The 26,062-nt window shown below is 34.7% G+C and overlaps 2 protein-coding genes and 1 pseudogene across 2 annotated transcripts in view; 2 read left to right on the top strand and 1 right to left on the bottom strand.

Annotated features, from left to right (window-relative positions):
- LOC129948814 (signal-induced proliferation-associated 1-like protein 1) overlaps nucleotides 1-25,744 on the top strand; it is a 72,311-nt gene extending 46,567 nt beyond the window's left edge. Inside the window, exon 6 of the transcript XR_008781964.1 lies at nucleotides 24,888-25,744. The gene's annotated coding sequence lies outside the window, so the exon portion shown is untranslated. The remainder of the gene's footprint in view (nucleotides 1-24,887) is intronic.
- On the bottom strand, nucleotides 3,073-5,157 carry LOC129950644 (piggyBac transposable element-derived protein 3-like). Its single transcript, XM_056062571.1, has 3 exons — nucleotides 4,719-5,157; nucleotides 3,954-4,655; nucleotides 3,073-3,892 (listed from the first exon to the last, which is right to left on the bottom strand). The coding sequence occupies exons 1-3, from the start codon at nucleotides 5,155-5,157 to the stop codon at nucleotides 3,210-3,212; spliced, it is 1,824 nt and encodes a 607-aa protein (XP_055918546.1). The 3' UTR covers nucleotides 3,073-3,209.
- LOC129948816 (uncharacterized) lies at nucleotides 13,835-25,744 on the top strand (annotated as a pseudogene).
- Nucleotides 25,745-26,062: the final 318 nt, after the last annotated feature.

Genomic DNA, 26,062 nt, shown 5'->3' with positions numbered 1-26,062 from the left:
ATTTCCGGCTCCTTAGGCAGTAGACAAGGGGGACAACAATTCCATCAATATGGCCATGTAGGGAAAACAATTACCCCATTATTGTTGGCACCACTGCAAATGTACCATCCACCAGCCAGCATTTTGCCTCCGACAAAAGCTGGATGGTTTGCCTTGTGCCCAACAAAATGTTCTTGCCGCCCGGGTATGAATTCTCGGAAAGCACAAAGAACTCACCGTCGGTATACTTAATGTGTTCCGGAATACAAATCTCCTCCAGCGTAGAGGGCTCTTTAATAAGGCTTTCACGGACTCGATGAATTCTCATCTTTTAAGCTGCCTTTGAGGGAAGGCTTGGTCGACAAGCGGGCTCGACCATTGTAATTGTATCCCTGATTATAATGCTTGGGGGCAGTGCCTCTTTGGCTTTAAGCTTAATTTGGTGGTTGGCTTTATGGACTTCCTTTCGGAAAGCCATAGGAGCGTGGGTATGGTCGTTCACCTTGTTGGAAACCACCACCACGTCACCAACATCTACTGTGTGAAGTCTTGCAGTGCATCGCAAAGTCTTTCTTTCAGCACAGCACCAGAAGCTTTTTTTTTCTCTTTTTCTCTGAGGTAACCATCTTTTTCAATTTTTCTTCCTCCTTTATTGGAGTGCACAACCTAAAAATAAAAGAAAGTATTGACTTTAACAAAAGTTTTTTAAAAAGTTAAAGATAAAAACTAGACAATTTGTATATTTGTGAAATTTTGTGAATAATTCAGTTTTATATAAATTAAAATAACGCTTTTTCAACAAAAAATTATTATATTTTAACACTTAAAGTGGGTATATAAAATCACTGTAATCACTTTTCCATTTTATTTTGTAGGTTTCAATGCCACAATTCTTCACTTTTGAATAACACATAGATTTAATAAAAATGTTGACTTTTTAATTAAACACTTTTCAACCTTTTTCACTAAGGTTCACAAAATTTCACAATTGGAAACATATGACACAATCACATATTAACTCTACATACCTGGGCATTTCCGAAATCCATTTTCACAATACTTCACGTAGAATTTCACTGTTTTCACTATTTTTTCACTGTTTTTCACTGATATTTAAAAAGGATCACGTTTAATTAATGATTTGTATATGGAACTGAGAACTAAAAAGTGCGAACCATGAAAAAAGGACGAATTATAGTCAAATTTTACACAAAATAACACTTTTGAAATTTGACATTTTAATAACTACAACGCGCAACCAAATGACAAAAGAAAAAAATTAGTGCCGTTTTGACAATTTGTTGCGTATCAAAAATCAAAAATTAGAAAAATGTATAAACTATTAATTATTAACCTGTAATATCCATTAAAGGACGAAAAAAAATTTGGTTTCAAATAAAAACATTGCACTGACTAATTTTAAATGAAATAATATACTTTATCCATTTGTTTTGGTCCTTAGAATTTTTGTGTAGCAAAACTATTCAACTAAGAACAAAAATGTCAAAGGAAAGAACAAATTTACCGGAGGACACATTCTCCTAATCTTAGGCTTGAATTCTTGAGTAACCAATCTCGGTTGGTCGTATTGAGGCTTCCCTATTCTAAGTATAAATAGGATTTTGTCTTGACGAGGTGGATTATTAGGGTTATTCTTCGGAGTTTCGTTCCTACTTTCTCTGCTGCAAGAGGGTAAATCAAGGTTAAAATTTGCCATAGCTCTAATCTCTGTTCCGATTGTCTGATAATATTTATTCTTGTTTATTTCTTAGATATGCCAGTTCAACTATATCTTGTCTTCTTTTGGCTGATCCTGCTGATCCTTAGCTTGTTTACTATTCGTTTATGGTCCTCTTGTTATTTATTCCCTATACATATCAATATTATGACAGTGGTATCAATTAAACTAGGTTTTATTAATTTTATTAAAATTATTTTGAGGTAGAACCTCTTTATTCGATTGCTAAATTAACACTGACTGACTTACAAACTAAAAACTTAAAAGTAACTTAACCTATTCCTATGTTTTCATATCCATGCATACCTTTCTGCCAGTGACGGAAGTTCCTACAGGTGGTGTCGTGTTTAACTCTTGCTACGTGTTGGAATGCATTTAGCAGCCAGACACGTTGTCAGCAATTATGATCGTGGGAATGATCATAAATTATGTTGACATTTTGCTTGGTGTTAACTCCTCCGCCCTTTAAAATCGAACGGCCTCGTTCGATGTCCATGGTTTTATATGGCTTGGAAGGTCCTCCATCCCTATTGATCTAGGTGTTGGTATAGGGCTTAATGGAACCGGGTCTTCTGCAGCGGATGCGTCAGTCATTACCATTTCGTCTGCTGTTACTATTTTTGAGTTTTTCTTCTTCTTTAGTTTTAACAGGTATACTATTGTTAACGCTGCGAAAAGGATTAATAGCGTAATAATGGCTGCGCCGTTGTACTTGTTCCGGGTCTTCAAAAGGTCAATGTATTCTGAGTTTTTAGCGGTGAGTTTTATCATTTGCAGCGATAATAACTCCTCAGTATCTTTTCTGATTGAAGTAGGTTGAAGGACAGCTGGTAATGGTTTATAGCCCACTACTTCCGTTGATTTGAAAACTTGATTTTGAATTCTGATTGATGTGTTATGGAATTGTATGAGATAGCTTCCATCTAAAGGTATCATTTCTTCGTTCACTTCTATGGATCCGGTATATTGATTTAGTAATAGGATTCCTGGTGCGACTTCTTCGACCGATGGGACGTGTTGGTTACTAATCCTGGTGCAGTTGGAGGCTCTGCTATTTAATAGGTGTGGTATGCACGTTGAATTTGTTATATCGATTATATTATAACTTTGACAAATAGATAACTTATGAAATACCAAACATGAGGACATAACTCCATAGATTTTATTCTTACATTGTAAAACATTGCTGTAGGGTATGTTAACCCATTTCCGGCGGCTACTAGTTCCAGGTGAGCTAGGAGCTTGAAATTTCATATGCTGTCTATTTATATCTGAACTTAGTGAAATCTGAAAAAAAAAGTTTAAAACTTTCTAGTTTTCCGGAAAATTCGTGTTGCGTTTTCGCAACATTAGCCGAAAGGGGTAGCAGAATTAATAAAAAATTTCGAGTTTTTTGTTTTAAAATTTAGGTAAAAGCTTTATTTTGAATATTTTTTTTTTTGGAAATATTATTAGTTGTTGTGTGCTTTAAACTTCATGATGATACATATTATTATGAAGAATGGGTCCTTGTGTGGTATGTATCAAAACATTTCGGATGAATTGGGATCTTACACTTCTTGCAACAAAAAATTGTTTGACTGGAACAATTTCGACATCGAAGACGCTTTTCCATTTTTATTATAGTATGTTTTGTGTCATCAAATCGAACCATTTCGTTGGGATTTCCTTCCCTTTGATGTGTTGGCGGAATATTTGATGATCGCAGTAAGGAGTCTACAACATATGTCCTAAATTCAAGTTGTGACATTGGTGTTTCCTTTGCAAACTTTTTGCAAATGCCATGAATTTTCCATGCATTTACCAATGCTGCATCCAATGCATTTGATAAAAGTGTCCAGTACCACTTCTTTCCTCGAATCCGTATCCGGTAATTGCTGATAGCATTATCAAACAAGTCCACTCCTCCCATCGTGGAATTATATTTATGGATTGCATTGGGCATGAGAATGTTGACGTGTTTCATTTTTTTTCGATCAAACCGTTTTGCTTGAGTGATTGGTTGGTCCATCAAATGATTTGAAAGAACTGTTACAATGGAGTTATCGTTCCAACGAACAGCGGCAATTCCATTTTCCTTGTCGAATGCAAAATCCATAGTTCCTCTATTTTGTTTCTTCATTTGTTTGGGTTCTGTCAACTTTGCTTTACCAGTTCTATTTTCACGAACAGTGCCTTTAGATTGGTATAAAAGAAATTATTTTTTTAGTAAAAATAAATGGTAAGTTAAAATTACCTGTTGCGAAGTAACCCAATTCTGAAAGACGATAAATCAGTTTGTGCGACGTGAAAAAATTGTCAAAAGTAACTGTGTATTGGTCTGGAACATCGATATTAAAAAGAAGTCTCAGAACAACATTTTCCCCTAAGCCAAATCCAGGGGAATTATCAGCACTTGCACCACCATACGGTATGAATTGATATAAATATCCATCGTGAGAACACAGGTCCCAATATTTGTATCCAAAACGAATTGGCTTCCCTCTTATAAACATTTTTGCAGAATGACGTCCATAGTAGGGTATCATTTGTTCGTCTATTGAAAGGTGATGGGAAAATACTCCGAACTGAATAAAATTCTTATTGAGCATGTTGTTTAGAGTTGAGACTTTAGCAAACTTGTCGCTGGGATCAATTGTACTGTTATCACATGCATGTAAGAACGATTTGATAAGTTTGAAGCGCTCTCGGCTCATGGCTTCTTTTATTATATTGCAGCGAAAGACTGGTTGATTGGACCAATATAAATCCAACTGTGGAACTGTATGCAATCCAGAAAAATACATTATTCCAATAAATGTACGGATTTCATTGAAATTTGTCTTGAATGTTAAATTATTTCTATCCGCATTAGCATACGTATTGGTGCTTTCAACAATGAAATTGATAATCTCATTATCAAGAAATAATTCGAAAATTTGAAGAGGATTGAAACTGCCTACAAGAAAAAAGGATTGGATTCAAGTTAGGAAGTTCTGAGTGATTTTTATTTTAAACTTACCTATTTTGTTATAGATCGCTTGAATCTTTTCACTTGATGCGTCTTTTGGAGTATTTGAAAAGCCAACTCGATGGCTCTTTGACCACTTTGGTAATTTATATTGAAAAGACGTCGATTCCTTTTTAGAAGTTGATGCAATATTTTGTGATGTTGATGCATTTTCCGAATCATTTGGTTCACATTGTAGATCGTCTAATATGCCTTCCAGCTCTAATTCACCGGCTAGTTCATTTGGCAATATGTTCACGTCTTCCAATAATTGGACGTTATCATCAATTTCTTCATGGTCACTCAAAGCATCATTTTTTGGAGGCAAAATAATCACGTTTGTTTCAATAGCTTTATCTACTTTCTGGTTAAATTCATCATCTTCGTCTGAACTTGGATTCATTAACAAATCTTCTAGTTCTTTAGCCGACAAAAACCTCTGGCGATACATAATAGTTTTTTTTAAACTTTAAAACACAGATATTTTTATAAAAACACTTGTTTGCACAACTGACGATTTTTACGTAATAAGTGAAATTTAGAACGAGTCACACGTACTTATATACCCGAAATATTTATTTTCAACATTATAGATTTTTTAATATGCAGCCCGTTTTTTATACCTGGTTATAATGTAAATACAAAAAGTGTGCTAAATCTAAGGAAATGGGAAAAGGGTTTTCCAATAAATATACCTGGAATTGTTGAATGATTTTTTTAGATAAAAATGCACACTATATCTTGAAAAAAAGGAATCATTTCTAAGAATTATCTCGCGCGGATGGGTTAAACGGTTTTTCCAAAGGGTTTTACCTATTTGGTGAATGAATTTTTTTATGGCACTAACATGTATGTGATTGCTTTACACACACATCAATTTTTAATATTGTAAAAAAAATCATTTTGGTTATCTAATGATATCAAAAATGGACAAAAGAAAAATATTATTTCTTTGTGCTTTTGCTACTGCATTTGGCTAATGTTGCGTAAACGCAACGCAGAGGTTTAATCTCACCTGCGAGACAAATTACCCATAAAAAGTGGTTCAATTTAATTTTAGAATATAATTTCAACCTTTGTTTATATGTTTGTAAAGTTTTTTTTTGAATTTTGTTTGCATTTTTTTTTTTTTTTTTTAAGTTTGAAAATATTACCTAAAAATTTTTAAAATTGCAAATTTTGAAGATATTAAAAACTCCAGAAATAATTTTTTTTAAATCCAAATCAGGTCGATTAGATAATTTAATAAACGTCCAATATTAGTTTTAAAACGCTATAAAAAATGTACCAATTAAGTCCCTGGAGACCCAACGTGAGACGTTGCGTTTTCGCAACATTAGCCGGAAATGGGTTAAGTACAATTTTGAAACGACAAATTTGTTTCCTTCGTTCCACAGATTCTCACGATTTGATACACCAAAACCAATACAGTGCTGTCTTTCAAACAATCCAAAAAGTATCCATGATTCTCATCGAAGAGTGTCTTCTTTCATATGAAAACAGTGGTGTCGAAATAATTTGAAAAAGGAGCGAAACGGCGGGAATTCATTACGCGGGATTTTGTTATGCGGGATTCTGTTCTGCGGGATTTCGTTTTACGGGATTTCGTTACGCGGGATTTCGTGCCAACCCATCATTCAGCTTACCCCTGTAGAGGGGGAGCGAGGTAGCATTGCTGTAATATTTCATAAACTGCAGTAGCAGTTGAGTCGTCGTGGTCGGTCTTGTCCTAGTTTGTGGTTTTTTTTTTTTGGTTTGTTTACTTTTATTTTAAATTTATTTTCTCTATATGTAAATAATTTTGTTTTGTTTTAATTTTAATTGTTAAAACACAGTTCATTCGGTTAAAAATGTCTGCCTGAATCGAGGTATCTATTATTTTATTTATACTAATCGGTCCAAAGAGCGATTTGTGCTTATCTATTAGTTCCTGTAATTCTTGATAACTTTGCCTTGGGTGGAATCTTTAAGCTCGGTTTAATGGTAAGAAAGTTGTTTTTCCTATCAATGACAGCCTCCAATTGTTTCAACGTATCATCCCCAATGATTCCATCGAAGGAATCCAGTCCAGGTAAAACAAAGAATTTTAGTAGAGTGTCATTGCCAATTTTAGTGAAGAATTCTCCCTCGACATATTTCGATATTTAAATATTGCCCCCAGCGGACTTTACAGAAAAAGGTTTTTGCAGTGATATATAAGGCTGATTGATTTTAGAACTAATGAAGTTCTTTTTGGCCCCCGTATCCTTTGTCACATACTCTAAGTATGGTACGCTGGATGGCCCTCTGTCATGAAATTTACTTCATCATACGTAGCGTCCTCTGCGGAAGCAGAGAATTCTTCTAGGTCCTCTCCATCGTCTACCTCGATGTTATATAGCCGTTGCTGTTTATTACGGAAGTTGTCAGAGGCTGCTCTACGTTTAAATGGGTTATTGCCTTGGAGTTTTTGGCGATTAGCGTAGTTGACCTGCTTACTTTGGAGCTTTGGTGCAGGAACATCTTCATTATAAGAATGCCAGGTTAACTTGTTATTTCTCTCCGTTTGATTTTGTTGATGCCTTTTTCGAGGAATACTTTTATTATGATTTGGATTATGAATGATATAGGTATTGAGAAGGGAGTTAAGATTGGGACTGAAATAAAAGGTACTAGGAAATAGAACATAAATATACATATATGTATATATGTCGAATCCTTATCCATTATTTATGATTCAATGTTAATTATTATTTAATTCTATTTCTTATTAAATGCAGCAATCCCAGAGCAGTCACCACGCCAGTCGTCCGTTTGTAATTAACCTCCTTTCCCTTTTCAAAAATCCCAGACATCATCCCGTTCGATGCTCTAGAGTCTCGACATCTCATGGGCTTACACTAAGAGGCGAACGGGTTAACATTTCCCAGTGACTTAATACTCCGGTTTCACTTAGGCACACGCAAATGCGGTGCCTAGCATTTCTTATACCTCGCACTGCGACATATATATATCTGTATTAGTATTTTGTTGTATTTTCAAAGGTGATTACTAAATTTTTAGTAACATAGAGTTATGAATTAGATGTTGTAAGAGGTGAGGGGAGCGAGTCGATGACTTTATTTGTTGACGTTTAATAACACTGTCAAAGTTTCAGAGGCTGAGGTAACTCTACCGTACTGATTTTAACAGAGCTACTAAATTTAATACGGGCCTGGGTTCTCCAGAGTTTGCTAAAAAAAAGTCTTCATAAGCAACGAAAAACAACAACAACTTTCAAATTACAAAGAAATCGTCTGTCATACAAAGGAAACAATATTCAGAGGCGGAGGTACTCCACCGTGCTGCTTCTTACTCCAAAGCTGTCAGTCGATTGCCATTTATTCAATTTTTGTTCGGGTTTTTATACATTATTGTTCAAAAGCTTTTTTTTTATCTTTATGTTGGAAAGCTTGAAGAGCTTTTATTTGACATTTCATTTTTGTAGTACTTGACACTGCCAGATATGAATTAATATATAAAAAAGGTATTGCCAGAAGGGCTTACTTATTTATTAAAATTAATTTTTAATTGGCATAATAATATAAAATAGAAAAACTTGTTTAAAAATGATATGAGTTGCTACAATGTCAATATATATGGCGTAGTATGACACAATTTTTATAGGATTATATTGAATTGTTGGATTCACGTAATCTCTGATTAATATATTATTTTCAAGATTCTCTGATGCAAGATTTTCCTCTTTTCTTCTTACATGGATTCTCCTGAGGGGTAATTAGAGATTGTTTTGAGTTTGATCTGAATGGCATTCTTACTCGTATAGCGTGTTCTGCTCTCACTCGGGATATAGTCCTTAATGGACCATGATTCGCAGGAATCGGAGGCTGATTGAGATGTCTAAGTATAGAATCTAATCCTTGACCGTTGTCATAGTGTACTGTAATGTTTCTACTTGAACAGATACCATTCCTATCAAGTAATCCATCTGTATTTCTGCATTGAACTGCCCTTTATAATCGTGTATAAAAGGACATGTTATACCATTTAGACATATAGATCCTGGAGTATAAAACGGATACATTCTCCTAATCTTAGACTTGAATTCTTGAGTAACCAATCTCGGTTGGTCGTATTGAGGCTTCCCTATTCTAGGTATAAATTCAGGACATTTAGGATTCAATAGGATTTTGTCTTGACGAGGTGGATTATTAGGGTTAGTCTTCGGAGCTTCGTTCCTACTTTCTCTGCTGCAAGAGGTTAAATCAGGGTTAAAATTTGCCATAGCTCTAATCTCTGTCCCGATTGTCTGATAATATTTATACTTGTTTATTTCTTAGATATACCAGTTCAACTATATCTTGTCTTCTTTTGGCTGATCCTGCTGATCCTTACCTTGTCTACTATTCGTTTATGGTCCTCTTGTTATTTATTCCCTATACATATCAATATTATGACAGTGGTATCTATACAATAGCTATAAAATTGTATTCGGAACTTGTTGAGTTATATGTATTTGGTCTTTTATGACTATTCGGTGATTGAATAAAAAAACAAATTTAATTTTCTGTGCACAAATTTATTTCTAAGAAGAAAGAAATCAGAACAAGAATTTATTGTTTATTATTTAGGCACGTCTGTACTCAAGCTCAAGCTCTCACAATAGAAAAAAAAACTTAATACAGAATATTGAATAATATAAAATATAAAGCACACAGGGTCATATTTCGCCACATCGCACGACTTTCAGTCATCAATGTTGATTGTTGTTGTTTTTGTTACTGCTGCTGCAGCTGGCCCGTTGTAGTTGCCCGTTGATATTTGCTTTCCCTCGGTGAAGTGGTTATCGGTCGCAAGTACCGCTTATCACGACACTATGAAAAAGGGTGTGGCCTGCGCACTTGTATGTTGATGGTCGGATTTCGATTCGATCGTCAACGTGGTTAATGTGGTTGTTGTTGCGCTATTTATGATATTCTTACACAAAATCAGTTTTTTTTAAAAAAATCTTTTCGATCTTAATAAAACACGTCTTGTCTTTAGTAACGTTGGGAATCAACTCTCTCCTTTTCTTTATTATTGCAATTATTTTAATTTAATTTAAAATAACCCAGACAAACAAAAGAATTATATTACACTCTGGTCCGTGAAGGAATGTGCAGATTGTTGCAGTTTAAATGCATTTGAATTAAAGGTATCCGCTAACCGAATATCTAGGTTTGATGGGAGAGAATGTGTCATATATGTAACTCGCTCGTGCCCAAAAATCTACCGGACGAAGAATACTGTCTTGTCGGCGCCTCCGTTCCTCTGCTCATGGTTATTGTTGTTGGAAGTTTGTGGCCCGAGAAATAGTGCTAGTAAATGCTCGCATTGTTGTTGTGCTCGCGCGAGTTAAGTGCTCAATACAGCGGGAGCTTAAAAAAAACACAACTTATTCGTTCGGAAGATAGATTATTATTCTTGACTTTTATTTTACAAAAAAGAATGAAAACTTATAATCACAATATATCTCTTAGAAAATGCAAATGCAAACAATTCAGGTTAATTTGTTAATTTAGCAAAAATAAAACTAATTCTTCCAAAATGGAAAAGGTGGAAGTTAAAGAGGGGAAGTTAGGTTGCGGATGTAACTCGCGCAAATGCAGCTGGTGGTTGGAATGTTGTTTATTTTTTGCTTTGGTGCCGTCGGTGTTGTGCCTTGTTGCTCTACTATGGTGCCGACGGTGTTGTGTCTTGTTGCTCTAATCTCTAACAATGACTTTGGAAACAATATTCATATTTTTGGCTGGCTAATCATGAATCTTAACTTGTATATCTTTTTTGTTTTCTTTTTTATGAACACTCGTTTAACCGCACTTTTATTAATTTATGTGTATAATTTTTAATTGAGTATTAAGTTCAACGTAAAAAAAACGCACTTGCTGTTCTTTCAAACAGACTTTAAATAAAATATATAGAAACAAAATAGTCCGCCTTATTATCGTTGCGACTATCAACGTTGAATGCGTATCATTGGGCTCCGTCGATCTGCAATGCCTTCGCTTTTATAGCTATTGATTGTTGACATTGCACTTATTGGCTTAACAAGTTGTTGACCCTTTGCCTTTATTGCTGATGTTAGATTTGATTCACTTTGCTGCTTGGGTTGACCCAGACATGCTGATGCTGAACTTTGTTCCATTTGCTGTTTAGTTTGACGCCAATATGCTGATGTTGCTTTCAGCTCAATTGGCCGTAAAGGGGGCATGTTTGGAGTTGCTATATCAAATGTAACTCGCGCGATACTCATAGGTACTTTTCCAATATTCTGCAGATTGATTGTCATGATTTGGTAAAACTTTTATTTTATTTTTGGTTGAATCATTTTCCATGTCAGGTTGAAATTCAAGTTCATTTGGCTTTGGTGCTTTATTAGATTGTAACAGCCGATCATCTGAACATTTCCGTTTGTTTCGATTAATGTTGTTGAATCGGTTGAAAAGAAGTCCGCATGGATTTGGTTTGTCGTTTGCCCGTCTTGAGATGTAGAAGACGTCCTTGTTTTCAGTTGGGAAAATTTCAATAATTTGGTCGGCTATGTTTTCCAAGTTTTTGGATTGGGGAACGTTGTAGTTGTTGCCTTCCAGATCATAAAAGAACTCCACGATCGAGTTCACTTTTTTTCGGTATTCTTTTTCCAAATTGTTGTTTTTTTTTATAGTAACTTAGGACACTCTGTCCACTGTTTGTAGTTTTTAATATATCGCGCACAAAATAACTTTTTAAAAAGTATAAAAGTGTTTTTAAAAAAAAAAAAAAAAACAAATATAACTTTATTCAGAAAATAATATAAAATAAAAGGAAAGAACGGACGAAAGTCGACTGTCTATTATGATGTAAACATATACACATAACATTTTACTTAATTTTTATTTTAATTCAAAAGTTCTTTCCACAATTCCAATTTTAGGTTTCTTGATTGTTGTTTTTCTTTTTCGACTTCCATATACTCTGCCCACTTTCTGTTCTTGTCCTCTCTGTCCTTTTGCTTTTCTTCGATTTTCATTTTGAAATACAAAGATCGAGAAATCTTTCGCTTTTTGGATGTCGATGGAACATCGTCAGTGGCAGTGGTCATCAGAGTTTTCATCTGATGGTTGGGTAGTATGCATGCCATCAGAGTTTTCATCTGGTGGTGTAACGGTAGATGACCCTATCCTATGTGAAAAATGATGTACTGTTTTTTTTTGTTAAATTAAAATAACATTTGTATACTTTTTTATACATACCGAGATTAAGAATGATCTTGTAATAAGCTTTATCAGACGAACTCATGTATTTAAACATCGACAAAAGATGTTTCTCCTTTTCTTTCGAGATACCGCCTCTTTCTGGAACACATTCGATATTATCTATGGGTAAGGAAGTTGGTGTTCCTATATGTGCAGTTGTTATTCTTTTTTTCTTCGGGTTTTCGCTTAAGTCACCTTTCGTATTGAAACACAAATCATGTTTTCGTCATCATCGAGGTAACTCAATGAAAACCCGACTTCATTTTCTACTTGGGTTATTTTTAAAATTTTTAAGCTTCGTGAACGGTACGTTCTTATATTCAAAACAGGTTTTTGAAACTCTTGCGAAATCCTTAAAATCAGTAGATTTCATTTGCATTATTACCAATGGGTTCCTTCTGTTCACAGTTTTAAGGAGCCGGATGAGTCCCATCGGTGAAAAATACTCATTAACAGACAAATGTTTTTCTATTTGGCTGTGAGCATTGTCAACCTCCTGCAATCCTGAATGACCTGGTAAGGAGTACTTCATGGTTATTTTTTCGATATCAGGGTGAGTTCTTATAAAATTTTGGACAGCGAATGTCATAATTGAATTTTTGTTCTGTGGCACGCAAATTTGTAATAACATTTTCTTTGAAGACCCTTTCCAATATTTTTGAGAAGGCTGAGGCAATGTCGTTTCCACTTCGCCCACCGGTATATTTGGTCCAAATAGCGCAGTAAACTTTTTTTTGTTGTGGATAAATGAGCTGTTAAGTTGTAAACGTTTAGTTTTGAACAATAAAACATAGGACCAATTTCAGCTCTTGGGCATGATAAAACATTTTGCAAATCAAAAGTTAAAATGGGAATTCCTGATTCTTTGTCATAAGCTTTTTTTCTCTAATCATCTTTAAATTTAAATGCATCTCATGTTCCTTTGTAAATTTTTCAATTAACGCATCTTCTTTTGTTGCTGCATTATAGGCCTCACATTGGCCACATTTATCCGACTTGGGATGGTGAAAATCAAGGTTAAAGTTAGTATTGAAAACATGCCTGTAAAAACTTTCTTTTACAGGATCAAGAACAGCATCATTGTATAAGTTATACATTTTGGTTATATTTAAGTTTGGATCTAAATACAGTTTATTTGTTTTGGCTCTACAATAGTGTGACTCTATTGTTGGAAAAGATAGTATATGCTCTTTTATTTCTTCTTCCCTATTTTTGCTAATTCTTTTTACAGACTTAGCTCCTCGTTTGTCTTTTTTGGCCATACCAGATATTACATTTTTGTTTTCGTGCGCATTGTAGACGGATTTTTGAGAAATACAAAATGTTCCAAGCCAAAACGATTTACAGACCTAGATCTTGTTTCCAAGTACCTCCAAAAAAATACTCAAAAGTGAAATTTCGTCGAGCAGCTTTTACGCTTACGAGTCTTTTGTTTAACAAGCGCACTTGCCATTTCATTAGCTTAAACTTCAACGTTTTCGTTTAAATCTTCGGCTTGCGTTGAAGAATTATTTTCATCGTGCACATCCGCAACGGACGTACAGCTGTTCTCCCTGACTAAGTTTTCTTCTACTCCTGGAGGAACAATTAAAAAATCCTGGATGACAAGTGGAACATTTTCTTAATTTATTATTTCTCCTTCCAAAAGAATGCGTATGCGGAGTCATCTGAATAAAGTTATTGAAGAAGAGGACATTTTAAATGAGTGGTCTATTTGAAACAGTACACTTATTGATTTACTTTTAAAATAGAAATACCTACCTTTACTTAGTAAAATGTATGAATATTTGGATCACAAATTTGGAAAATCAAACAGCGCAAACTTATAAAACAGAATTGTACATTTCTGATAAAATTCAAATTTATCACAAAATTCATAGCCTACTTAGTTTTAAGTACGGGAAACGTTTAAATATTTTAAAGCAACAAAGTTCAATCTGCATCTTGTTGTGTTACAAAGTTCTATCTGCATTTTTAAAAATTTGTATGTAAACTAGGTTCTATTTACCACTTAGAACTTTGTGGACTTAGTTTTTTTTTATAAATTGAGGTAGGTACTTAGAACTGTTTCCTTAATTTTTATTGACTATATAGGAAACTAAAAAAGATAGACAAATATGGATGAAAGGAATCGAAAGAGCATACTCGATTTACTGCGACCACATGTATAACTCAATTTTGAAAAAAATGTCAGTTAGAACCCTGTTGTTCTAAGGTCGGATAATAATGCGAGGTTTATGATCTCGTGGCTAGCGATCGCTATTGATGATCGGGATGTTAATTATTATTTAAAAATCAATCAGCATGAAGTGTCATTTTACCTTTGGTGTATCCAACACGGTCGTTATTCCCGATTCATCCAGGTTGTAGACATCTTTTGGAAGAAAATTGTATTTTGCATAAAGATTCCGAAGATTGGTGAAGTAAATCTCGACGGCTGCTTTATTTAGCGCTTTAACGCGAGAAACACTTATATTTTCTGGTTTCCGCAATGCAAGACTCGGGTTCCGCTTTAAAAATCCAAAAAGCCAATCTTCAGAAGCTTCTTTAAGTGTGTTCCAATTGCTTGGATGTGGCAAGTTATTTTTAAATGTTATGAATATGTTAAACCAAAGTGGTGAAAAGCGGACTTTTTTACATACGCAACTAGTTCTTCTTCTTGAGCCTTTGTGAAAACTTGTTTAGATGTGTATTTGGACTGAAACTTGATTTCATTTTCGTCCTCGGATTCCGATGATCCTTTCAAAGGATCTCGTTTCTTAAGCCTTGATTGCAACGTCTGACGTTTTAATCCGTATTTTCTTGAAGCAGATGAAATTGATTCGCTTTTGTTTAATACGTCCTTAATTGCTTTTTTGATCGATTCTTCATTTATAAGATTCCTATCCGTTTTCCTTTTATAATTTCGAAGCATATCTGTAAAATTAAAAATAATGGAAACTTTTGAAAACCCAGGGTACATTCGGCACCTGCTGAATGTGCCCCAATCAAAATGACGAATGTACCCCGTTTTCCCAACAAAAACATTTTTTGTACATATTCTTAAAACAATTCAAAATAGGCTTTTTTTTTATTTAATTCGACTTCCTAACTTAATGAACTAAAAAGTAAGCGAAACCTGGATTTTCTACAGTTAATTTTTCAATAAATAAATCACTTACTTGTTCACTACCCAAAATCACAACGGAGATCACAAAAAGACAAAACAACACACAACTTTTTTTTACCGCGAAACCACAAATGTCAAACTAAGAACGTATTCATGAATTCAGTAAAGGATGCGTTCAGTGTTGTATCTGTTCTGTTAGTCCTTTGGATATTTAAGTAAACGATGTTGTCTCTTTCAAGTTGTGTCTTCAAGTGTCTTTATTAGAGCAATTTATGTAATTTCACAAAAACTGTTATACGTTAAATATTTAGTATATAATTGTAGAATTAAGTAAAACAATAGATAATATAAAAGTTAAGAAGGTGTAGACCTACACTTACTTTTTTAACTTAATACAACAGTATCCATTTCTAAATTCAGAGTGCATTCAACCGAAAATGACTTTGACGAATGTGCCCCGATGATGAATGTACCCCAGTTTACCATATGAGGCCAACGATGACGATGGTTTCGCTGTAGACAGTTGGTGCTGGCGAATTTCACCTGAGGAATATTTTTGGACACCTCTTTATCCGGGTAGTGATCTTGACAGTGACGGTAATGAGACGAGGAGGAGAGAGGTAAGGCGCACGTGGTCGTCTTTCGGGTGGTTTGCTTACGCTCTCGTTCCTCCTTTTAGACCGATGCACTTGTCCGAAAATCAAAACTTTGTCTGGCTAGTAGAGAGTACCTCGTTAAAACAATGAACGCGCAGCACCTGTGTGGCTGGTCTTTTCTCTGAGTCAAGACTTTTGTCAGACTCTGTTAGACAGAGTTATCAAAGAATATTGCCGTCAGTCTTGCTTTGCTAGTCGAATTACACGCCGATCAAAGCGAATATGGAATTAATATTCTAATTCCCAAGTGGCACTTGTGGTGTAAGCTAGTTTTACACTCCTTTATGCATTATCAAATAAACTTTACCTTAAGAGCGGATGATTATTTATTATAATTATATTATCATAATATTATTATAACGGGTTGTGCACCTTTTTTTTATAAGGAATACTTCCAAACTCAGCCAGACTTCAGATGAAAAGAAAGTTTGATCTCAAAGAACATTTTGAGTACCCATTCTTTTCGTTCAGTTTATACAAAATGTCTACTGTCATGTCTACTCTTTCCGCCCAGTTCGACAGTGGTCTCGCAGATGATTGCTGTTCGAATTCGTTCAGATAGATTTGACAGTGTGATACAATTTCGAAGACTGTCCGTCGCGGTTCATCGTTCAAGTAAACAAAAACCAAAAGATAACTTACTCCAATTGCGGCAGCTCCATACGTGACGTTGTGGACGTTAGTCAATATGGGCTTGCTCCCAAAAAGTTCGTCCATTTTTTCCATAAACGGAGCAACACATGGTGCTGCTCCAGTGCGGTTGTTGTTGTCTATGGCATATTTATACGCACGCACTAGAGTTTGGATTTTTACCTCCAATTGGGAGCTGGTCGTATCGGAGTCCTAAAGCAGAAAGTAATTTTATGTATATATGTATGTAGGTAGGTATAGGTACTCGAAATACTTACAGCATAGTCAGCGGATAGCATGTCTTCTAGAAGATGTTCGTATCCAGTTTTTTGTTTGCGTCTATGCTGGATCTCATCAGCTCTGGCAGCATAGAAATCGAGAAGGGCTTCTGTTGACTCCTTCGTCCAGTTCTTCTTTTTGTTTCTAAAGAATATTTAAATGTTTAATCATGTAGTTTATAAGCTAAAATTATTTTTTTTTTTACCTTTTTTCTGTTTTCTTTGTGTTTTCCATTTCACGCTTGACTTGGCGGTAGATTTCAAAGTTTTAAGTTTAACCAAACAAATTTGACATAAAATAAAACTTTAAAAAGGGGGTTTGTTCGTAGAATACTACATTAACATGTGGTGTTGAAGCGAGCTTTCTAGCAAAATAAGCCCAGTTAGTCCATTTTCACTAACAAACCTTGATGTTTGATAAAATAAATAAACTTACCGTATTTAGCTTTTGAAACAATGAACTGATTGTAGAAGCAGATTTTGATTTTGCAACCAACTACAAACATTCGAGTTGCAATTAACTGTTGAAGCGGTTGGGATTTCCTCTGGGAACTTTATGTTTCTAAATTATAATACGAGTATACGATAAATAAGTAAAAAATTATTGTGAACTCAAAACATACATTTTTAAACTTCCATGACATTTCTTTTAAAAAAAAAGGCAAAAACAACATACACCTTATTGACCACAAACAAATACAAAGCAAAATTAAAAAACCAAACACAAGAAACTTATCGATGTAAGTTTTTAATTTCATTTTGTCAAAATTGAATGCATTTCGAACCTAATGTGGTTCATCTTCAGCAATACACTGATTTGGCAGAAAAAGAGAAAGAAATGAGTACATAAAAACATTTAAAAGGAAATTGAAAAAAGCTTTTGATTATAACAATAACAATTAGAGTTAAAAAGAGACATTAAATTATGTTAAACAAAGGTGACGTTATATTGCCATTGTCATTGTTGATAGTGTTGTTGCTTCTGTGGATATAAAGACTTTCATATGCATCAAGTCGTCGATGGTTTGTTACATGTTTTTTAAGCTTAACATCTTCTAAGCTTACATTGAAGTGTTTGTTGGTGAGGACGTGTTCAGCGACGGAGGATTTTTCGGGTCGGTTGAACTTGATGTGGCTCGAGTGTTCGTTAAAGTGGACGCCTATGCTTCGCTTTGTCTGGCCGATGTAAACAGCGTTACAGTCTTCACATTTAATCTCATATACTCCAGATTTATTAGTCCTTGTGGATTTGTCTTTTATTGAACTAAGGAATTTTTTTAGTTTTCCGTTGTTTGAGTAAACGCACTCTATATTTTGTTGTTTTAATTTTGTGTGCATTTTGTTTGTGATTGATGGGAAATACGTCATAGAAGCTCTTTCTGGGTTGATGTTGTCATGAAGATGTTTTTTGTCTGTATATCCCTATCCTTTTGTTCGTACCTCCTAGATATACTTATGCACAAAATCTTCGCTTCGTAGCCCTATAGGAACCCTACCCGACTTGACTTCAAAGATAAGAAGGCAAATCAGTATGGACCAATTTTGAGTTTTCATTGATTTTTTTTATTTTTATTCAGTTTAATACAATACTATTAAATAAATATTAATTATTAGTTAAACTTATTAAAAAAGTTTATATTTCAAGCGAATATTTCCTTTTTAATGTTTCCTTTTTGCAGTCAGGATACAATTTTCTATGCTCCTGCACACATTGTAAAAGGAACTGCTTCTGTTCTTCATCCGCTGTAATAAGTCCATGAAAGTCTTGAACAAGCTTAACCGCCCTTTCTTGCTGTATCATGGCTCTCAGTTGTTGAACTTTAAAACACGTTCGCTGCCATGTGACCCACCGGTGGGTCACACAAAATATTCATAGGAGGCCATGTGCACCACCGGTGGGTCACGGTATAGGTATTTTTGTAAATACGTTTTTTTAGTGGCTAGTTAAAAGTCCCTGCTTTGCAGGAAAAAAATCCAAAATCACTTACTTGCAAAACTTCGACTTTTATTGTTGGTTAAGTTCATGTAGTACAGTTTTGTTTAATTTTGCCTTATAGTAAAAATAAATAAAGAAAATTAGATTTTCGAATTCAAAAATATATGAAACACTTAGGTAGTAAAAAAATTAGTGCTTTTTGTTGAAACATTCCAAGCAAAAAGAGGGATTTCCTTCGCATGAATCACAATAAGTTGACACTTTCTTGGCTTTTATCATAGCTGCACTTCTTCCTTCGCTTTTTGAAAGTTCATTGTAGCAATTGTTACACCGTTTCCGTGCCCTTCGATTGGTTGTATCTCTCGTTTCCAACTCCTTGCTTGTTAGAGGATCCTTGTGTTTCAATCGGAAGCCCACAAAGATTCTCACAAATAGACTGCCTAGATTGAAGCATTGGCATATTTGTATGCTTTTTGTAAATAGCTAACGCATTTAAAACCGAGATTGACAAAAAAAACTCAAATGCTATTTTGTGGTACCGGCGGATTGTCTTACGTAGTAGTGTAAAGTAGTAAAGTTCATATTATTGAACGTACCTGCTTCCATAATGAGTTTAATTTTCTCATTGGACGCATTTGTAGATAGCGATTTCACGGCATTTTGGGTGGAGTATTCTTCAGCTAGCCTGAAGGGACACCTTCTGAAATGTATGCCCTTTTAAGTGAAGATGTCAAATCCTCTATTTCTTTGATAAACGTGTTCGTAGGCCTATTGTTTTGCCTTGCACTCAATATTTTTGAAATGAGTGCTTTAGAGGATACGCTCTTAATGTTGTTTTAAAGGGTTTGTACTATCTCATTAACTGTACTTTCGTTTGTTATAAAGCTGCGTGCTGTTCCTGATAATTTTGTTTTAATCAGAGAAACAGCGCTACTTTCATTAGTCCCTGCATTTTCGTTGACCAGATTAACAGCGTCAACTGTAAATTCTCCGGTGAACCATCAAATTCTGGAACTATTCTCGAAGCAAAATTCAGAAAATCGATAGACGACATATTGTCTTCGATTGTATCTTCGCTTTCACTGTCACTTATTTCCTGATCTTGCTCTTCTATATTTATATCAACTAAGACATTAAAGTCCGTGGGAATTTTTATATTTTTATTAAGCTTAGTGTACACAATAGAGAGATCTGCAAATATTGCCAGATCTGCCACTGAAAAATTTGTCTCGAATGGCTGACAATAGTGTACACACCAAATTAATTTGCAGACAAATGGTTTGGCTCCTAATTTGCAGACAAATATCTGCCAATTAATTTGTAAATTTCTGGCAATCGTGTACACGCAAGCTGACAACCGTGTACACACCAAATTGATTTGCAGAAAAATTTGTTCATCAATCATTTTGAAGAAAAATGAATTTGCAGATGTGGCAATCGTGTGTACACAAAATTCATTGGGAGATCACCAATGAATGCAAACGTCTGACAATGAATAAATTTGCAGATGCCGTTTGAGTAACATTTGCAAATTTATTCATTGGCAGACAAATTTGGAGACCGCGTTCGCCAAATGGCTTCAATAAGTTTGGTCGTAAAGCAAACGCGTCGTCTGCGACAAGGACATACGGAACAGGCAATTGTCTACCGGGTTGTAACGAGCCGCTTTGCCTGTTTGGGGTCGTGACTGGCTTAATAGAACCCGTAGCTCAACGGTTTCGAAGGTTCTTCGACCCAGGACTCATCACAAAAAATAATACCAGTCTAGCATCCCGGTGGTAGTGATGCGCGAGATATTTATCTTAACCCTCCCTACCTGGTTGTCTTCCTCGCTAAGACCAACCCCATTCCTCGGCTTCTTTTCCTTATCACTTCTTCCCCATTTTCCCCTTACTCTCTCATCCCTTTAAAAACAAAAACTTAAGCCATCATCTTCATGGTTTTAGGCTTCATAAATAATCCATAGTTTTCCTTTTTAAATACCAAAATATTTTATTTAAATATTTAAATTTTAAAATACTTTAATCTATAAACTGTATATATATATATGTATATGCATGTAGCAAAATTTAAATTCTTATTTAACACAAAAATTAATTTATATCTTTAAATCTTGTATTTAATTTTACATAACAAAATAAATTAAGTGGCAATCATACGCCAATCAAACAAAATCTATCATTGATTCGACAAGAATCGTCTTCGATTTTATTACAAAAATTGGATCTTCAAGATCTCTTTTACTTCTTGTTCTTTCAAACTCTATTTCAACTCCCCTTTATGCGGAACCCCCCCTTTGTTTGAAGTTATATATAGGAACGTATATCTTCTTTTTTTTTTTTTTTGCAAAGATAATTGGAATATGTATTTAAATTATTGTTCGGATTAATTTTAAGTCATATGACTGAGGGCTTTTTATAAGAGGAGTTTCCTCTCCGGCTATTATATTTGGAAAAGGTCTAGGCTTCCTAGCCAACCTGCGGACTACCCATTTTCATATAATAGAGAAAAGCTCCTATCCCGTTGATGGTTCTCCACTTCACCAACACAAGAATCCCAGTTTTTATCTCACGCTTCTGAATCAGCGCGGATTGGTCTCTTTTTGTAAAGTGGAAATGTTGCTTCTTAGAAAATCTACTCAACCTAAGCTTCCTTACCAAACCAACATTTCCACTTTACCGCCTCCGTATCTGCAACGATTGCTACTAACTATTAAGTGTTGCCTTCTTTTTGTTGCATACTTTAGGGATACCCGGTTTCGGTTATTTTGAAAATGAGCTTGTAGGTAACAGGGTAGTGGGTTGTGTGGTGGCAAGCACAGCTGATTGTTATCCAACCCTTGTCCAAATGTGCAGCGGTTTAACACACCACCGTCGGAAAATCGCCCATTGCGGCCGACATCGATGTAAATCAATTTGTAGTTCGCATCGGCTATATCCATTAATGATGACACTATGTGTACCTTTATAGTTATAAAAAATGCTGCCAGAATTAGGTGGTGCGACCATGACCACATGCTTCCCATCCACAGCTCCAATGCAGTTTGGGAATTGCCAAATTTCGTTGAAATCGTTGGCAATAGCGTTCCAAGCCTCTTGTGTTTTCGGGGCCTAAAAATCGCAATTATTATATGTACATTCAATAATTGAATTATGATGCGATGTGTGACAATTAGGGATGCAACATCGTTAAAAAAAAAACATCGATGTGTTATTTACAACATTGATGTTAAAAAAACATCGGTTCTATCTTCGATACATCGATGTTTTCCCGATGTTTTTGTTGTTCTGTTATTGTGCAAAAAAAGTTCTGTTATTGTGCAAAAAAAGGAAAACGAGTAACAAAATGAATGATGTCGATGTTTTGCAGATTTAACGTCGATGTATCGGCGATGTACCGGCTTAAGAAACACAAAGCTACTTTTGTGTTAGCGCTGACAATCGTTACGCTTCTATACTTTCGATTGTACTTTGATTGACATCTGTCATTATTCAAATAACAATTCCCAAATTAAATGTGTTTTTAAATTTTGATTCTCTCAAAATAGTAACAAATATCATGGATCTCAATAAAAAAGTGCAAAAAATTGCATTTATTGGGATATAAGCATATGCAGCATATTGGGCATACGAAAACTTCATCGATCTACTTGAAGAAGAGGTTCTTCCAGAAAAGACGTTGATGGGTTCGTGAACTTAATCTAACAAGAGATGAGACTGGTTTCTTTGCCAGAATTTTGAACAAATGAAAGAACGTAATCCAGAGCATTTTTAGAAGATTATAAGAATTATAATTATTGAACCCTACTTGGAAAAAACATGTTGGAGAAAACCGATCGATCCGAAAGCTCGATTGTTTTTTGTTTTGATTGTAACCGATTATAATTCAGCAAACAAATCTCTATTTTTTGTCAAACGTTTAAAAAGAAAACACCAATTATTATACTTTTTCGGATTATGCGGAGCACAGTTTATTTAATATGTCTTACTTCGACTGAGGCTAACCATTGACTGACTCGGTCAACTCAACGATAAACAGCAACGGCTTTATTTGAATTTACTAATACATAGTAATACAAAGAATAGAATAAATAATACTAATACATTGAATTAAATACATTGAATAGAATACATTTCTTCTACCGGCAGCTCTTGGATAAATACATTTTTTCTTTTTGCTACATGATGTAGGTTTTTAGTATTAATTCTTGTATTATTTTATTAAATAGAATAATTCTTCAGGTATCTGTCACAAGGAGTACCAAAACAAGTTCTTGCCTGGATGTTTCGAATAGGTTATTCTACGGTAGCAAGCATCATATATGAAACATGTGACCTACTGTTGGATCATCTTATGCCCTTTTATTTAACCCCACGAATCGCTTCGGATTTTGAAGTTCTCTGGAATTTGCCTAACTGTGTTGCTGCGATAGATGGCAAACATGTGAATATTCAATGTCCTCCTGGTGCTGGATCAGAATATTGGAACTATAAGGGTCATAACTCCATCGTACTTCTTGCCTCTTGTGATGCAAACTATACGTTTACTACGGTAGACATCGGAGCATACGGAAGCCAGAGCGATGGTGGAATTTTTAAAGACTCATCTTTTGGGAGGAAGATTATTGCCGGTGATATCAATTTACCTCCGCCTTAACTACTTCCGAATTTTGACTATCCATGTCCTTATTATATGGTTGGAGATTCTGCGTTCCCATTAAAGACATACCTAATGCGGCCTTACCCAGGAAAAGTGTTAATTCCAGAGAAGATAAATTTCAATAAGAGACTTTCACGAGCCCGCCGCGTTATTGAAAACGCTTTCGGCATTTTGGTGGCTAAATGGCGTATACTAACGACAACCCTTAATATGCTGCCAAATAATGCAGATAAAATAGTTAAGGCTACAGTTGTCTTACATAACTTTGTAAAGCTAAATGACAGCTTATTACTCTCCCGAGTTTGTCGATCGTTACGATATAGGAACGACCAAATTATACATTGTCTTTGGTGAAGTGAGATTGCACCACTCTCAACATCCAGGTCATTGGGTTCCAATAACTCGTCTCAAGCTGCCTTTGTTATGAGAGATAAGATAAAGGAATATTTATTTGAAAACCAAAATAAATCATAAACATTCAAAAATTCACATACATATCAATTTTTGTATGAAATTTGCCCTCTATCCCGGGAGGATATTGACTCTCTCCCACTCCTATTCGATTTTTTTCTGGTCTAATCTCAATCTACTTGTTGTAGTTTTTGGTGCATCTTATGTAGATGGATACATAAAGTCGGTACATAATGAAAATTAATTTTTTTATCTTCTGCAAAAAAATTGAATTTTAAGCTAAAGACAATGATACAAATTACTTTAGTATCATCCCAAAAATCTGTTCAAAAAATTCAACAAAGAACTTTCATAAATTAGTAGATATTTATTATTAAAAAAGGAACTTCAGAAATCACAGATCTGGTACATATACAAAAAATTCACAAATCACAGATCTTTATAGCACATTTTGAGCTCATATAAATAATGAGCTCATAAATAATAATAAAAACTTATTTGTCGTTGTCAGACTGTAACAGCTCATTATTTATGAGCTCAAAAATTTGGGAATGTAATCGAATCCTAGTTAATTCCGGCAACCTCTTCATCATATTCCCAATGTTTTGCATGAACAGTAAGATAAGAGATGACGCTCAACCCATCCAGGAAACTTTTAAAAGTTTCCTCCGCTGCCTTGCGCTTGATGCCGCGTGATTTCTTCGGTGACGCAGTCACCGCGGGGCTCTCTGTGAGAGGAACTTCGGTGTTTCCAATTTGTCTACAAAAAGATAAGTAAACAAATTATTGAAATTAATCTTAAAGATTATACATAATACACATACTTCCTGGTAAGGAGCGAAGGAATTAAAAATTCCAGGGAATCATAAAGCTCCCATTTGTCATCTGGCTCAACGATAGCTGCACTGCCAGATGGAAGCGAAGTCATACATAGGTGCTCTCTTGTGAATCTGTCCCTGAGACTCCTCCAACGTTGCTTACAATCTTGAACTAAAAAGGATATAATTTTTCATTGTTTGTATCCATTTGAGGTAGCTTGTAATATAGGGAAATACTTTACCTGGTCTTTTAAATTGTGCTTATTTTGTCCCAGGCGACTTCTCTTTTTGTCGCATTTTTATATGATCTTGACTTTGTATTAAAAAGTTATTCTTCCTCCTTTACCAAGGATATCAAATTCTCCTCAAATGACATTTTAATAATTTGTTTTTATATGATGTATTTAAAAAATGTTCGTTTTTTTTCACAGAGAATTGTTTTGCTTCACTTACTTTGAAAAACATATACAAAGTGACAATTTCAGACAAAAAACGCCCAAAAGTAGAAAATATTTCAACCGCTTGTGCCGCGTTACGTTCTCTTTACGATTGTCGAAATAAAGGATGAGCTTAAAAGCAACATTGTGATAGGTTGGAAGGGATTTGTATGGTTCAACTTTAAACTTCACTCAACGCTAACACAAAGTATCTTTGTGTTTTCCGCTTAACAGTGCTTTATCAATACACAGTGGCTAAATTTTAATTCCAAATATAAATCACACTGCCAAAGTCAACACGTCTGTTCTTATCCAAAGTTTAAAGCACAAAATCGACTGACGGCATCTATTATTCTTCTACTTAATATTGACATGTATGAAACAACGAACATACTCGTGAAAATCCCCTCTTCTCTTTCTAATCAGTTACAGCAGTATAAAATTTAGGTTATATTTGTTTGTGTTTGGTCAATTGACGGAATAAGAATGCATGTATGAAATGCATGTGTAGGAAGAACAAAGTTCGTTATTTTTTCTGGGATTTTATATTTATATTTATTTTTCCTAAAAATATTATGTAAGCAACCTCACAAATGTAATCAGCATAGCTTAAGCCGAATAGCGATGTAAAGATCCTTAAATAAAGAAAAACTCATTTTAGACTTAAGACCCTTATAACACAAATGTAAACAAAATAAACAGAGCCAATCTAACGAAGCAAAATCCATTTTTAGCTAGTGAATAAAAATACTAGAGTTAAGAAATAATTTAATTACTGTAAATATTTATTATTAATAAACTTATGTAAAAATAATTTAGCATAAATAAAAAAATGCTGTAATTAAAAACAACTGTACAAAATCTTCAGTCCGTTTTAATTGTTAGAACTCAGCAGAGCTAAAGCCTCGTAAGGAGATTTGGAAATGAATTTCGGATTAAGAAAATTAGTTTTGGATTTTCGGAGATTCATTTCGATCAATGGCTGAACGACTGACAGTGGGTGATTTTTTGATGGTTGGTACTTGACATCAATTTTGTCTGCTGCTGGGCATCTGACAGGGTAACTGTTCCATAGGCAGTCAGGCTTACTGACCGCCCTGGCCTGGCTAGAACCCGTATCACGTCAAACTTAAACAGAAAAAATGTGCATTTTGAGCATATTAAGAAAG

The sequence above is a fragment of the Eupeodes corollae genome, chromosome 3 (assembly GCF_945859685.1).
Source record: "Eupeodes corollae chromosome 3, idEupCoro1.1, whole genome shotgun sequence".
NCBI lineage: Eukaryota > Metazoa > Arthropoda > Insecta > Diptera > Syrphidae > Eupeodes > Eupeodes corollae.
The sequence above is the reverse complement of the archived record's forward strand: the minus strand, read 5'-3'. Positions and strand labels throughout refer to the sequence as shown.

Coding starts and splice junctions, on each gene's coding strand:
- LOC129950644 (XM_056062571.1), bottom strand. CDS start 5,157: ATGTATCGCCAGAGGTTTTTGTCGGCTAAAGAACTAGAAGATTTGTTA. Junction 4,656..4,718: donor AGCGATCTATAACAAAATAG/GTAAGTTTAAAA, acceptor TTTTTCTTGTAG/GCAGTTTCAATCCTCTTCAA. Junction 3,893..3,953: donor ATTGGGTTACTTCGCAACAG/GTAATTTTAACT, acceptor ACCAATCTAAAG/GCACTGTTCGTGAAAATAGA.